This window comes from Heteronotia binoei, chromosome 6 (genome assembly GCF_032191835.1).
Source record: "Heteronotia binoei isolate CCM8104 ecotype False Entrance Well chromosome 6, APGP_CSIRO_Hbin_v1, whole genome shotgun sequence".
Lineage (NCBI taxonomy): Eukaryota > Metazoa > Chordata > Lepidosauria > Squamata > Gekkonidae > Heteronotia > Heteronotia binoei.
The window spans coordinates 103484048-103498022 of NC_083228.1; the positions used below are offsets into that span (position 1 = coordinate 103484048).

Below are 13975 nucleotides of genomic sequence, written 5' to 3' on the forward strand. Positions count from 1 at the left end.
TCGCAGTCACACTTGTTCACATTCAAAGGGTTTTACACTGGTTGAAATTCTATCTACCCTTGAAGTTCCCAATGAAATGAATAGGTCTTATATTTTAAATACATTTATAGCAATTCTTTGAAAAGGGAACATTATATCAGTTTAAGTGAATGAGGGTTTAAGTATCCTTATGATGACTCATATCTGCTTAATTTTACACTTAGTAGATCCAGTATTGTACATGAAGCACTGACAGTGCAGCATCGCTTGTCAGTCATGGGAAGAGCCTGAGAGCTGGGATTGCTAACTTTTAAAGGCCCTGCTCCCAAGAAGCTTGATCTACAGATATCAACAGGTGATGTCTGCGTTTGCCACAAAACACTGCAACCAAGCCACTAGCAAAAGTGGCCATTTTTCTCTGGTTGGGTGCAGTGTTCATTGCCAGTGTACCTATCTAATTAACAAAACATGGAATACTAAAATCATATGTACAGAAATAGGATGTCCATGAACAAGGTTTTAGTTTAGACTGTAATATAATGAGCTCTTCTATAGAAGCCATATTTCAAGCACTTCTGCAGTCATAGGGGAGGAAGATACCTGCTAAAGACTAGGCCTTCTCTGTAGCAGTTCCACATCCACAGGTGTTACCTGATGCATGGCCTTTTGAGTTTTAGGCATCAGGCCAAAAGTTTGTTTACTTGAGGATCTGGCTTCTGTGGGGGAGGGATTGTTTTGCTGTGTGCAATGCTCTATAATTTATTGATTATATGCTTTTTTGTTACGCACACATATGATTCACTTTTTTAAAAAAAAGTCACTGTTTATTATTTGACTGTGTGGGTTGTATTTGGAAGCCACATCTGAAGCCTATGTCTAAGATGCAAAATAGAAGTCTACTGAAAGGAAACATTCCTTCGGAGCTGGCGGACTTCCAGAAGCAATGTTGAGATGTCAACTGGGAACTGAGACAAAGAACACTGTGTGTGTTCTTTAAGGTCTCTGCATTGTGCTGTTTGTTTGAAATAATTCTTAACTCTGCCTAACAGGTACACTAATAGAACTAAAATAATTATGCTACTCTCAGAAAGTTTGCTCTTGATAATTTTGTATATAAAAATCTGATACATCTTTTAGTCAATACACTGTATTCAAAATTTTAAAATAATTATTCCAACTCTACAATAATTTTTACAGATAGCATTTACATACACAAATATTAATTTCATTGTTTATATTACATACTTGTACCAAAAATACACAAACTCTGAAACTTAAACAGAGCATTGCATTCACAAAAATTTCCAAACTACAGAAAACCATTTAGGGTTTTTTTAAAGAAACCTTTTTACAAAATTGTTAATAGCATCATTTGTAAATGGCATCGTTTTACATGTATGGAGCCCAGCCAAGATACATCTGACACAGCAAGTTTTCATCAGTAGCATCTTGAATGAGATGGTGAACATGTCCTTCAATCGATAAAGGCAGGCCTTTTACCCTATTCCTGTTTTTAATTACACCCTGCAGTCGTTGATCTATATCCAGGACATGGGTCTTAGCCTGAAAAAGAAGCAAAATAATTGTAATATATTAGTAACTTGGATGATAAAAGATGCTATTAACGCAGTAAAATTAAATCCCTCTATGCAGCACCTACGTTTCCCCATCCAAGTAAGAGCAAGCAGGGTGCACGTGGGGGATGCATGGAACAGACACATATTAACGGTGTCTGGGAGTCCAGGAGAGCCTGGCTTGCACTACAAGCCTGTTACAATAATATGGTTTCATTACATTATTTGAGAAATATACATTTATTCAAGGCGCTTTTTTGTAGAACAAGCCCAGCAGGAACTCGTTTGCGTATTAGGTCACACACCCTGACATGACCATTGTTTCACATAGGGCTTTTTTTGTCAAAAAAGTGCAGCAGGGACTCATTTGCATATTAGGCCACATGCTGTGACGCCAAGCCAGCCAGAACTATGTTTCAGTGCATTCCTGCTAAAAAAAAAAAGCCCTGTATTTATTTTTCATAAACCCACACTGAAGAAAAGACTCATCTCAAAATAAGAATACTTTTCAAAATCCTTCTTCACTTTTTCAAGTGACCAAATAATTTACTATTTAATCTCCTGAGACAAGGAGGTATAAAATATGCCTCAGAAAGTTATAGTTTCAATCACAGTTATATTTTCAAAATATAGCTATAACTATGCAATAATAATCAAGCGTATTTCAGGAAGCTTGAATGACAAAGGACACAATATTAATATAACCTTCACATATGTGGGTCTTAAAAGCGGTTCTTACAAATTGTCCCCACAAACCTTTCCACTTGCATACCACATTTGAAATTTCACTGCATAGAATTTAAAAATATTTTTGCAAACAATGTAAACTTAACATTCAGGTCTGCTCTAAAGGTTTTTGTTTTGTTTTTTACAACTGACCTTTTCATTGACAATTTCTCCAGTTTCATTCACTTGGGCTTTTGTATTGCCTTTAACTGGTTTACTCCACTCCACCAGAGGATCATGGAGAAAAGTCTTCAAGACACTGTATGAATACAAATGAAATAAACTGCTTGAGAAAATACCTTGAGTTGTAACTGCATTTCTTATTAAAAAGAAATACCTTCCCAATATCAAGACCACTTTGTAGAAATATGGTATTTCTAAATGTTCTTTCAAAGATCTTAGAGAATATTCTATATATGATTCCAAGCAAAGGTGCTTTCTATAGGGACAGAGCCTTTTTTTTAAAAAGCAGAATTTTATCATACGTCCCTAATATACTCTTTTATGCTGGCTACACTAGGCAGATGTGGGATTTTATTTCTGGCTTTTAGAGTATATATTGGTCAGATTTGTGTTTCAGAATCAGAAAAGGAGGTAGTATGCATATTGAGATCAACAGGGTCACAGAAGCAGAGGGACAGAACATAGAGATAGTAAAACCATTCAGTATTACAGTTCATAGTCTGTAAAGCATGTCATGACTGCAGCAATTCATATTTATAAATTTCTTCATTATGGTAACCACACAGCCCAGCTGATTACTATATTCATCTCTGTAAATGCATGTATATTCCCAGGTAAAGGTACTGGCTTGGATCTTAGCTACAATTTGCGCTGACAGAAGGGACTTCCACTAGTCATTGTGGGTTGGGAGGGTGAGTCATTTGCCAACTTTCCACTTCTGTTGCAGACCCCATTTCTTTCTCTATGCTATTCTTCAGTTCCATTAACAGAGCAGGACAAACTGAGAAGCTGCGAAGTTCCCTTTTGCTAGTGTAGCTGTATTGCATAGTACAGGATCAAAGCTATTATATTTTTCACTAGATAAAAAACTTTCAATGTTTAAAGAGTTTGCCTTGGATCCAGGAGAGGATTTACGTGGAGGTCCACTGCTCCCGAAGAGCAGCATTTGGGGAAAGCATTATGGGCTGCAGAGGAAGAAAAGAAACTATGATCTGCAATTAGAAATCACTGATGGATTCAAGCCTGTTATTGTGCAGTTATATATTATGGGTTGGATCACCTGTAAAATCTCTGACAAAGGATTTCAGCCAGCAGAACTGAATTCCCACCCCCCAATGCAGCCAAAAATGCTCTCCCCTCCAAATGCTGCTCCTAGGGCATAGGAAACCCCAGGACAGCATGAAAGAAGTCAGAGATCCACCATGTGTGTGTGTGGGGGGGGGGGGCGGGAACTGCTCCCCTGTTCCACAGCAGAAATCCAATCCTATACGAACGTCATCCCATGTAAATAAAAGACCATTACCATACCTCATGAGTGGTTCTCTCTGATCACGCATGAGTCTCATTGTAACTTCACAAGCCCTTCGGAAAAGGCCTTCTGTCCCCATCGGGCCCATCCCATTAACCATATTATGAGTAAGGCGAAATGGAACTATCTCTGGAAAATCAAAAGTTTCTCCCTTCAAATAAGTGAAAAGAAGTTATTTTAATCAGATAACATGTCCACTACAGCATAATAGCTATTATAACAATGCTTATTCAGATCTAAATTCAAATTGTATTAAACAAAAAAACCCCCAAAATAAAATTTCACTAAAGATCCAGTTTCTTACTCTTATGCAGCGTTATTCCACTCTGGAGCAACACTACACAGAACACTGAAAGTGAAGTATTTTTACTACAAACAACCATGTGTTTTGCAAAGCACTAAGTTTAAAATAGCCTTTAAAAAATTCTTTAAGCAAATCTTTTAACAGTAAGATATATTTACTTGTTCACCTTATTGAACAAACAGTTGAAATCTACATGCACACAATCACCGGTTAGGGAATCAAAAAGAATATTTTCTCCATGACGGTCCCCAAGGCCTAGTATGTACCCAACCATCGACATCACTGCAGTAGAACGGCAATAGGCAGATCTGCTGCTGTACCTGAAAGAAGATAAAAATAAACATCATGGGATTCTAGAAGCATGTTGCCATTTCTGAAGCAAATTCAGGTAGAATTTCTGCACAGAGGGAAAAATATAAAGGATAATTTGTTATAATTAATACACGTTTTGTCTTCATAGCCTTTTCTGTGTTAATTTATTACTTGCATTTATTTATTTAAAACATTTGTTAGCCACTTTTCTATCTTTCAGAAACTCAAGGGAGTTTACAGTGTAAATAATAAAACATAATACAATACATAAAGTTTTAAAATAATTTAAAACTGGTAGTAGATAGAAAAACTGGTTCAGGCACACTTCCCGGACGAGGTTGTTCCATAACCATAAGGCTGCCACTGAAAAGGCCCTCTCTTGTGTACCCATCAGATAAAATGCTTATGGGACAATCAAGAGGGCCTCTTCCTGTGATTTTAGTTCCCAGTCTAAAGTCGCCTTTAAACCCATAGCATTATAACAGCACAACTGTGACAATACATGGTAAACAACTAACCAAGATGTAGGATCAGGGAATGTTCTCAGAAACCATTCATGAAAAATTGGAGGGTGCCGGGGCAGTAGATTTTCTTTAAAAACCTTCAGCTTTTCAAGTAAAGGTGCAGTCTTTGGAATCATACACTGACGTAGTTCCTTTCCAGTCATATAGATACCTGTAAGAAGAAGGAGGTCTTTATACCCTGCTTTCCTCTACTTTAAGGAGTCTCAAAGTGACTTACAATCACATACCCTTCTTCTCCCCACAACAGGCACGTTATGACGTAGGTGGGACTGACAGAGTTCTGAGAGAACTGTGACTGGCCCAAGGTAACCCAGCAGGCTTCATGTGGAGGAGTGGAGAATCAAACCACGTTCTCCAGGTTAGATTCAGTTAGACCCAGCAAAGTCAGCAGGTTGGCTGGGCAATGCAATGAAATATATGCAGATAGTACTACCATAGGTACTCTAGCTCTAGTAGGGAGGTAAAAATACCATATTTAATAAGAGTTAACCACATTCCACTTCAACACCACTCCTGGCTTTTCCTGCTTGAAATTCTTCCACCTTACCTTTCTCCTTATATAGTTTGATCAGGATATTTCGCAAGCCAGCCGTATTATTCACCCATTCGATTATCCCACATTCCTCATTCAATGGAATAACAGCATAGGTCCGGATATGGAGTTCTCGTCTACGTGACTCTGCATCCTTTCTTAAGCACTACAACGATATACCAGTTAAGTAAAAAACCTTGATAAAGCAATACTTAAAATGGAATAGACGCTTCCAGCCCCTCCATTAATCTCTTTACAAAATAAATAAAATTACTGTCCCTCCCACTCCAGAATCAGTGCTTCCAGCTTTCCCCCTTCCACACTTGTCTCTCAATGAGGACATTGCTTCTGTAGAGTAGCATTTATTTTTTTTTATTTTTTTATTTTTAACTTACCATATTTTTCGGACCATAAGACGCACTCCCCCCCAAAAAAAAGTGGGGGGGGGGAAGTGTGTGCGTCTTATGGAGCGAAGGTACGTACCTTCCGGGGGGGGGTGATCCGCTGCCTCTGCCTCCGATCCGGCGCTTCCCCCGCGCCTCCCTGCCTGGCTCCATCTTCTTCCAGGAAGAGCTGGGATCGCTCCACGTGGCCCCACTGCAAACCCAGCGCTTCGCGAGCGCCGGCTGCGGAGGGGGCAGCGTACTTCCTCCTTGCCTGTGTGCCTGGCTTCAGCTGTGATGCTTAAAGCAAGCGCTGGGATCGCTCCCTCCGCCCTCCGATCCCAGCGCTTGCTTTAAGCATCACAGCTGAAGCCAGGCACACAGGCAAGGAGGAAGCACCCACCCCTCTGCAAACCCAGCTCTTCGCGAGTGCCGGCTGTGGAGATGGCAGCGTGCTTCCTCCTTGTCTGTCTGCCTGGCTCCACCTCTGATGCTTAAAGCAAGTGCTGGGATCGCTCCCTCCGCCCTCCGATCCCAGCGCTTGCTTTAAGCATCATAGCTGAAGCCAGGCACACAGGTAAGGAGGAAGCACCCGCCCCCCTCCGCAAAACCAGCGCTTCGCGAGAGCCAGCTGTGGAGAATCAACCTTTTCCAAAGCTGTTGGTGAGGGGGCAGAGCACATTCAGCATGGGGTGACTTGCTCACCAGCTGCTTCAGGATGGCTGGGGGCTGGGAGGGTTGCCTACTCCTCAGACCCCTGTGCTGAGATGGAAATCTGTGCACTGGGGAACAGAAATCAGTGTGCCACTGCAGATTAGCACATCTTAGGGGGAACTTTGCTGGGAAGCACTCAGCAGGTGAGGTCAGCTGTCTGCAGGCCCTGGTTGTGGTCTTCCCTATGGCATCCAGCTGGTAACTACTTGAAACAAGATGTTGGGTCAGATGATTGCTCTGATCCAGCACGACTACTCTGATATTCTTATGAAATAAAGGGAATGAAATGACTTCATCAGGTATCTTCTACTCAACATACAGCATTCATCACATTTAGTGCAACTGAACCTTATTTATCAAGGAGTTGAACTCCATGAGTCGACAGTCTTTTCTTAGGTCATCCTTTGGTTTGCACATCATGATATAGGATTTCCCATCTGAACCTTTTAAAGTGATCTTCTTAGGCTTCTGAAGAGAGGCCAAGATTTCAATCTAAGGAAAAAGCAAGAGTGATTCCTTAACTTTATAAAAACAAGATTTGCAACCTGGCACCCTTTTGTAGAGACTAGTAGTAAATTGCAACTATCTCAGAATTTTACATTTTCCTTAGATACTTCCTTCTAGACAAATTTGTCAGGATTATATCTTATCCTCCTACTCACATTTTAAAATACTTTTCCATCTTAACATTTCTTTTGTCCTTCAGCAGTTGAGCAAGTCATACTATCCTGAAACACAAATGTATTTGTACATAAAAACAAACGTCAACAGGCATTACCGTATCTCCGAAGCCAGCAATATAAGCCCAGCCTCCAGGAAAAGGGTCATGATTGGAGTGCGTGCCAGGAACTGAAGGGAGCGTAGGTATCATTACCGATTGCAAAGGAATAAGGATCTCACTAAAAGTCTGCTCTTCTACCAACTTCTTTAAACTCTTGAAATGAATACTCATGCTCAGTGTAGACATGTTACCATCAACCTGGAAGAGAGCAAGAAATACTGATCAAAGTAAAATGGAAATACCTTAAGGTATGATCACCTCAAGAGCTTTTATCTACAACTTTTATTTCCACGTGTAGGTTTTTTTTTGGGGGGGGGGGTGAGGTAACTGTGTTGGTAGCACTGTACAAACACCTTACAATATACAGCTCATTATAGCAAAGTGCACTTATTTATACATTTATTTAAATGTCTTAGTGTCCTTTATTCTGTACTTTGTACTCACAGACCAATGGGTCAAAAGCAAACAAATTCAATAATTCAAAGGTACAAAGCAGGAGTGGCCAAACTTGCTTTATGTAAGAGCCATATAGAATAAACATCAGATTTTGAGAGCCAAGAGACATGAATGTGGCTGGACTTGCTCTGGCCTGCCAGCTCCTGAGACGTTGACTGTGCAATTATATATTATACATACATACAGAGAGAGAGAGAGAGAGAGAGACAGACAGACAAAAAGACAGACAGAGCACATCAGGCAAGAATAAAAGCAGCCTTGAGTTGCTGGCACATCTTATTTATTTCAGTTTTCAACTGATCTCTGATGGTGGTGAACTGAATTACTAGATAACTAGAACTGTTTGTTTCCTGAATTTTTTTCTTAAAAGTGATATATTTTGGCAAGCGTTCTCTAGCTCCCTCAACTGGAAACAAATAAGAGAGAAAGGTGGAAAACAAGAATGAAAGAGATGGGGAAAAAAGAAAGAGGGGAGGGGGGCTGGCTTGGCGAAGGATTTAAACAGACAAATGCCTTCTCCAAGCCTGTCAAAAGGGTGGCAGGGGGTTCTGAGCCACAGTTTGTCCACCCTGGTACAGAGTAATACAATCCAGTAATATAATAGATAACCAAATAACCAAAGCTTGTAGTCATGTCTAACTCTCTGGTAATCATACAGTAATTAATTTGATGAGCTTATTTTCTTTTCTAAATATATTTTCTTTTTAATTATAATATAGTCCAGAAAATACAGTACTAGTCTGGACAAAGCTAAAATACTGAAAATCAAAAACTCAAAACATTACCGATTTGTTACATAGCTCTAGAAGCTTATCTGTCAGGCGAGTTGCATCCCCTATAAATTTTCCTAAAGATGGCTTCATATGAATTGCATTGTTTAAGATCTCTCTGCATCTGTTCATACGCATTGGATAAGAGGACTGCAAAAGAAAATGTACACTGTTAGCAATTCAGTAAAACATATTGCCAGTCTGCTGGGAAATGCTCAGAACCATTGACCTACCTGCAGCTGAATATACTATAGTCAATAATCACAGGTCATAAATAAAAATATATTATCAGTAATAACTGATAATACAATATCATTGGGTTCTCCTCACTAGGCCATCTCTCTGATACAGTATCCTGGAGACACATAAAAATGCTGTGTGGGACACTTCATTCATTTCAGTGGTAGTAGTAGCTCCATACAAGCAAAATTACTGTGCTACACCTTGAATTAAACATGGTTGTCTTGTGGTGGGTGGGTGTAGGGAATTACATAGCTAATTCCCTACTTGGCCCCACTCTGTGCAGAACAATAAACCTTTATAATAAGCCCATCCAAGAATAAAACTGAACAAGAAAAAGATGGGATTAGTCCCCAGAAGCAGCCAGCAATGCCTGCACTTGTATATATGTTATGCAGAAGCCTGGCTGACATCTAGCAATAGAAAATCACCATGGGAAAAAAGGGAGGGATTGGCTGGGTTGAGGAAGGGGAGGGAATGGTGGGATTGGAAGGGTCAGGGAACAGCAGGGTCTTCTGCAGTGGCTTGGGGCTGAAAATATATCCAACCCATTTTCACCCACAAGACAAGCCCAGTAGGTTGACCAGTAAAATTGTCAGCAGTTGTTACGGATTGACAGAATGGACCCAGTAATCACATGGTCAGCAGCTCAAAAAAGTACCAACCTAGAGCTAGAGCGGGAGAAAAGAAATGAGGGTTTCTTTCGCACATGAAACTTCATAATGAATACTCATAGTGAACTGAAAAGGAAATGGAAATATACTTATGAAGTTACCTTAGACACAGCAGTCATCATCCACATTGCTTGTTGAGGATAGGCTGAAAAAACTTTGGTAATGATTGCCATAAGAACAACAAAGACTTCACTGTGGGAGTGGCAGATTCGGGAGATCAGTTGGGAGAAAGCTGTCAAAAATTGGTAAGGGGCCAAAAGCTGTGTGTGTTCTGTAATCACCTTATTAATTTTAGCCAAGTCAGTTTTCATTTGTGCACAATCATGACGACCAGCTAGACAACAGAACGAAAATAATACATTCACTTCACTGAACAATAAAAAATCTTCTGCGATCCTAAACCTATGGAACTACATAGAAATTTCTACTGATAGTTAACAGTTCATGAACAATGTTAATTAAGGAGGAAGGTACTGCTCATGGAGGATTGGGAACCCTCAAACCACACAAGCCTCCAACACCTGCTGCTTAACAGACCAAGGGAGGCCAGATCTTGACATAATGCCATGTATTCCCCCTCCAAATATAAGGGTGAGTTCCTAGAAAGCCTTTCTTCGTTGTCACTTAGCAAAAGTACAAATGTAATTAAGGTAGCTTCTGAATGCATGTATAGTTTACTATCTCACTCTCTCCAAGATATTTCAAGTCAGTAGTGCTCTTTAGCAACCTCCGAATGGCAGATATTCTAGCCAATCTTGCAGTCAATATATTTTTTAAAAAATCTCCCAAGGATTGAGAAATTGCAAGCCCCATTCTAACCACAGGCTTGAATTCTACCTAGATCTCCTGGGGCACAGGGAAAGGGTAATTTTTGCCAATTCCTCCCTCCCATACCAGCCCAAAACACATCTCAGGACCCCCAAGGATAACTTGTGGGTAATCAGACATCTGAGGAGGCAAAATTGCTCCCTCTTCTTGTGCCTGTGGAATGGCAAAATGAAGAAACTGATGTGTAATTTTAATTTTCTTAGATTCCCTCCCCCCCAAAAAGTAGTATAAATCTGGACTAAATATTTTAGCACCAAAAGAAGCAATTCAAACATGTCTCTGAAATGAATATTTCAAATATATATCATCATATAAAGCACTTTTTACAGGACCATTTATCTGCATGCACCATTCATACATACTACACCCCATACTTTAGGGGAAAGTAGCTTCGATATTTGAATCCATTTCCCTATTTTACCGCTTTAATAGTATCCTGAAATGTTAAAACACTGGTTTCACATTGCTAAATTTGTTATACACAAAAGGTTTGGAAACTTTCTCTCCGACATGTCAATTAGTCATTTTGGCAATGTGCCACACATTCTTTTCCAATCTAGTAAAAAACCTGAAAAGAGTCAAGGCAGTACAGAAACTGATTTTTTTTTTAAAAAAAAGAAAAACAAACCCTTACCTTTCTCACATTCATACGCTTTCGCTCCTAAATCAAGCCACAAAGATAGCATTCTGGGCATTGACTGATAGATAAATTGGTTTCCAAAATGCAGAGACCTGGAATTAAAATACTGTCATGTATAATCACTGTGTCACTGGTGACCAAGATAAGTTAATTCATAATTCCAGACATTTACAATAGTGGCAGACGTTTGATGTACATAATCTGATATAACTACAGATTATATCCAACTGATTACTAGCACAGCACATTGGTGAATGTGTAACTTTCCTACATTCCCCTGGCACTTCCTTCTGACTTCCAAAAAGATGACGCTGGAGGTTGGAGGATTCTCACAGACTAAAAGTCAAGGGTGGGGGACTGTAATGAGGAGAGGGAAATTGGAGGAAACTGCTCTCCCACTTCTTATGCCAGCAGAGACCTGGAATTTCCAGCATCCCTTTCAGGACATCAGAAGGGGCTGCTGGGGGAAGGGGATCATGGCAAAGATTCACCTCTGCAGCACTTGCATTAGTGGCTGATAGGTCCTAGTCCAGTGTGCATCAACTGTAATAATTTTACATCTAACCTTCCAAAATGAATAACTATATATTTAATCAGCTCTCCTTGTTTTTCCATCTTATTTTCAGTTACTGTTGGCATCAATTTATCATAATATTTAGCAAGATAGAAATGTCCATTTTCCCACTCTGGCAAGCAAGTAGTGACATCCTGGAGAAAAAAAAAGGGCAGGGGAAGAATGAAGATATTAAACCAATAAATCAATTAAATAAGATGTTCCAAGACAACTAGCAAATAATATGTAACAAAATATTAAGTTGAAAAGATCCACAACTGTAAAGCAGTGATACAAAAGACAGACACACTAGTCTTTTTAAATAGCTTTTATACTTTTTTACACTAATCAAGGAAAGTATCAGGATATTTCAGTAAGCATTCATTGTTCATGTTTCTCCTGAGAGATGGCAGAAGAAAGAAGTACAAGGGGAAGGCAAGCCATGTAGTATTTCCAAAATTGCAGAGACATTTCAATAGACAATGCTTATAATTTTTTGTCTTTATCAGGGAGCAAAGATGTTATTTTCCATAGTTTTTGGATAAGCATCTGAAGCATACTTCAAAAGCATTCCATTTTTATTTCTTAAAAGATCTGCTTATGTTTACCTTATATTTTTTCATGACAGCATTACTCTCAAAGTTGGCAGTTTCTTCCATAAACCTGCCAACCAGGAGCAGGGCTTCTCCATGGATAAGCTTACTTTTAGCATCAGATGGTACTTGGTTATCCGGAAAACATAATTCAACTCCTTTCTGAAGAATAATAAGACCTTGATGAGCTTCACCCTATGAAAGAAAAAACAAGCACAATAATTTAGTATTCACTGCATTAGTGCTACCAAGAGGCACCTTGGATATATGACACACTACAAATAATTCACACAGTAATTCACACCAGCTATCTCCACATATTGCCACATTTATACAATCATAACTGCATTTTTCCTCCAGCTGTGGTGATCATGGGAACTAGTGCCTTTGGCTGCTGGTACTACCAAAATGCAGTCCACATACGTTCATACCAGCACATGTAAAGGTAAAGATAGTACCCTGTGCAAGCCCCCATTGTTTCTGACTCTGGGGTGATATCACATCATGACATTTTCATGGCAAACTTTTTACAGGGTTGTTTGCCATTACCTTCCTCTGTCATCTACACTTTTCCCCCAGCAAACTGGGTACTCATTTTACCAACCTTGGAAGGATGGATGACTGAGTAAACCTTGAGCTGGCTACCTGAACCCAGCTTCTGCCGGGATCAAACTCAGGTCGTGAGCAGAGCTTGGATTGTAGTACTGCAGCTTACCACTCTGCACCATGGGGCTCGTAGCAGATGCATATAGCTATATCTAAAACAAATGCATATGCTATTACCAGAAATTTTATGGCCTTTTCCCAGAACATAGTAAATACAATCCTTCAACTGAAGACGCTTAACATCAACTACACTGCTTTGCATAAGCAGAACACATCAGGATGCTTGCTAAGCTGTTTGACTGATTTCTGTCTTCCTTACCTTGGACCATAGCCACTTTGCTCTTTCCACATACAATTCAGACAACTTGGATTTCCCAGCATTAAGAAGGGCATTATATGCTGTTTGGTGATGACCAGCTTTTCGAGCAACTCGGGCACTTTGAAGCCAACATTCTCCCATCTCCTCACTATAATTCACCCTGCAGGGATGTTTAAAAAAAATTATAATGAGTATCTTACAAATGCTATTTAATAATATGTGATAAAGAACAAATTCCATGTTTTGAGTCCAAACTCATCCACAAACTTTGTAGTTTGGTTCTCACTCATACTTACACTGGACAGATGCATCTAGATCAGGCATAAAATGCACACACAGTAACAAGGATCACAAGCTTGTGTACAGTAGGCCACAGAAACAAGTACATCTTGCCTATGAAGAACCAATGGACACAGGAAATATCAGCTAATCTGAGACAGCGAATAAAGCTTTGAACATGGCAGACTTAAATCCAATCCCGCTCAGCTATGATGCTGACCTTGCAACAGGCATGATCTCTTTCAGTCCAGCTTTTACTTGGCAAGCAATTACTTAGACAAAAGAGGTTAACTTCTGAGCTCCTTGTAAACAGTGAACACAATAAGGTTCTAGTTTAGGAAGTAATTGTGGGAGCCTTCTTTGTTTAAATTGTAAATTTCAGCCAGTTTTAATCCGCAAGTTACTTAACAAAAGTGAAAAAAGATAAAGTCTCACACAAAATTAACATATGTTTACCTTTTAGTGAGGCTAAGCAAAGCTCTTCTAAGGGCCAAGATGGGTTCTTTTGCTCTGTAGGAATTTTGTGTCATTTCTAGCCGAGCATGCCAATTCAGAGAATCCTTACTGTTGTCACTATCAGGTTGCTGAAGCATTGGTGCAATGCTGTGCTCTAACTCACAGAGCATGTGTAACCTGCAGTTGAAACAAACAACAAAAGAGCAAGCAACAAACTTTAGAAGGTTCTTTCCATTTTTA

At 39.6% G+C, this 13975-nt stretch overlaps 1 protein-coding gene across 1 annotated transcript in view; it reads right to left on the bottom strand.

Annotated features, from left to right (window-relative positions):
• Window positions 1–1110: 1110 nt before the first annotated feature.
• Window positions 1111–13975, bottom strand: part of ATR (ATR serine/threonine kinase) — an 84534-nt gene continuing 71669 nt past the window's right edge. Inside the window, exons 33-47 of the mRNA XM_060242298.1 lie at window positions 13736–13912; window positions 13001–13160; window positions 12091–12270; window positions 11495–11637; window positions 10924–11021; window positions 9563–9795; window positions 8563–8697; window positions 7319–7519; window positions 6889–7032; window positions 5459–5609; window positions 4906–5062; window positions 4242–4395; window positions 3771–3922; window positions 2433–2538; window positions 1111–1542 (exon numbers count right to left, since the gene is read on the bottom strand). Of these exons, the coding sequence (XP_060098281.1) occupies window positions 1369–1542; window positions 2433–2538; window positions 3771–3922; window positions 4242–4395; window positions 4906–5062; window positions 5459–5609; window positions 6889–7032; window positions 7319–7519; window positions 8563–8697; window positions 9563–9795; window positions 10924–11021; window positions 11495–11637; window positions 12091–12270; window positions 13001–13160; window positions 13736–13912 (2365 nt within the window). The 3' untranslated portion in view covers window positions 1111–1368. The remainder of the gene's footprint in view (window positions 1543–2432; window positions 2539–3770; window positions 3923–4241; window positions 4396–4905; window positions 5063–5458; window positions 5610–6888; window positions 7033–7318; window positions 7520–8562; window positions 8698–9562; window positions 9796–10923; window positions 11022–11494; window positions 11638–12090; window positions 12271–13000; window positions 13161–13735; window positions 13913–13975) is intronic.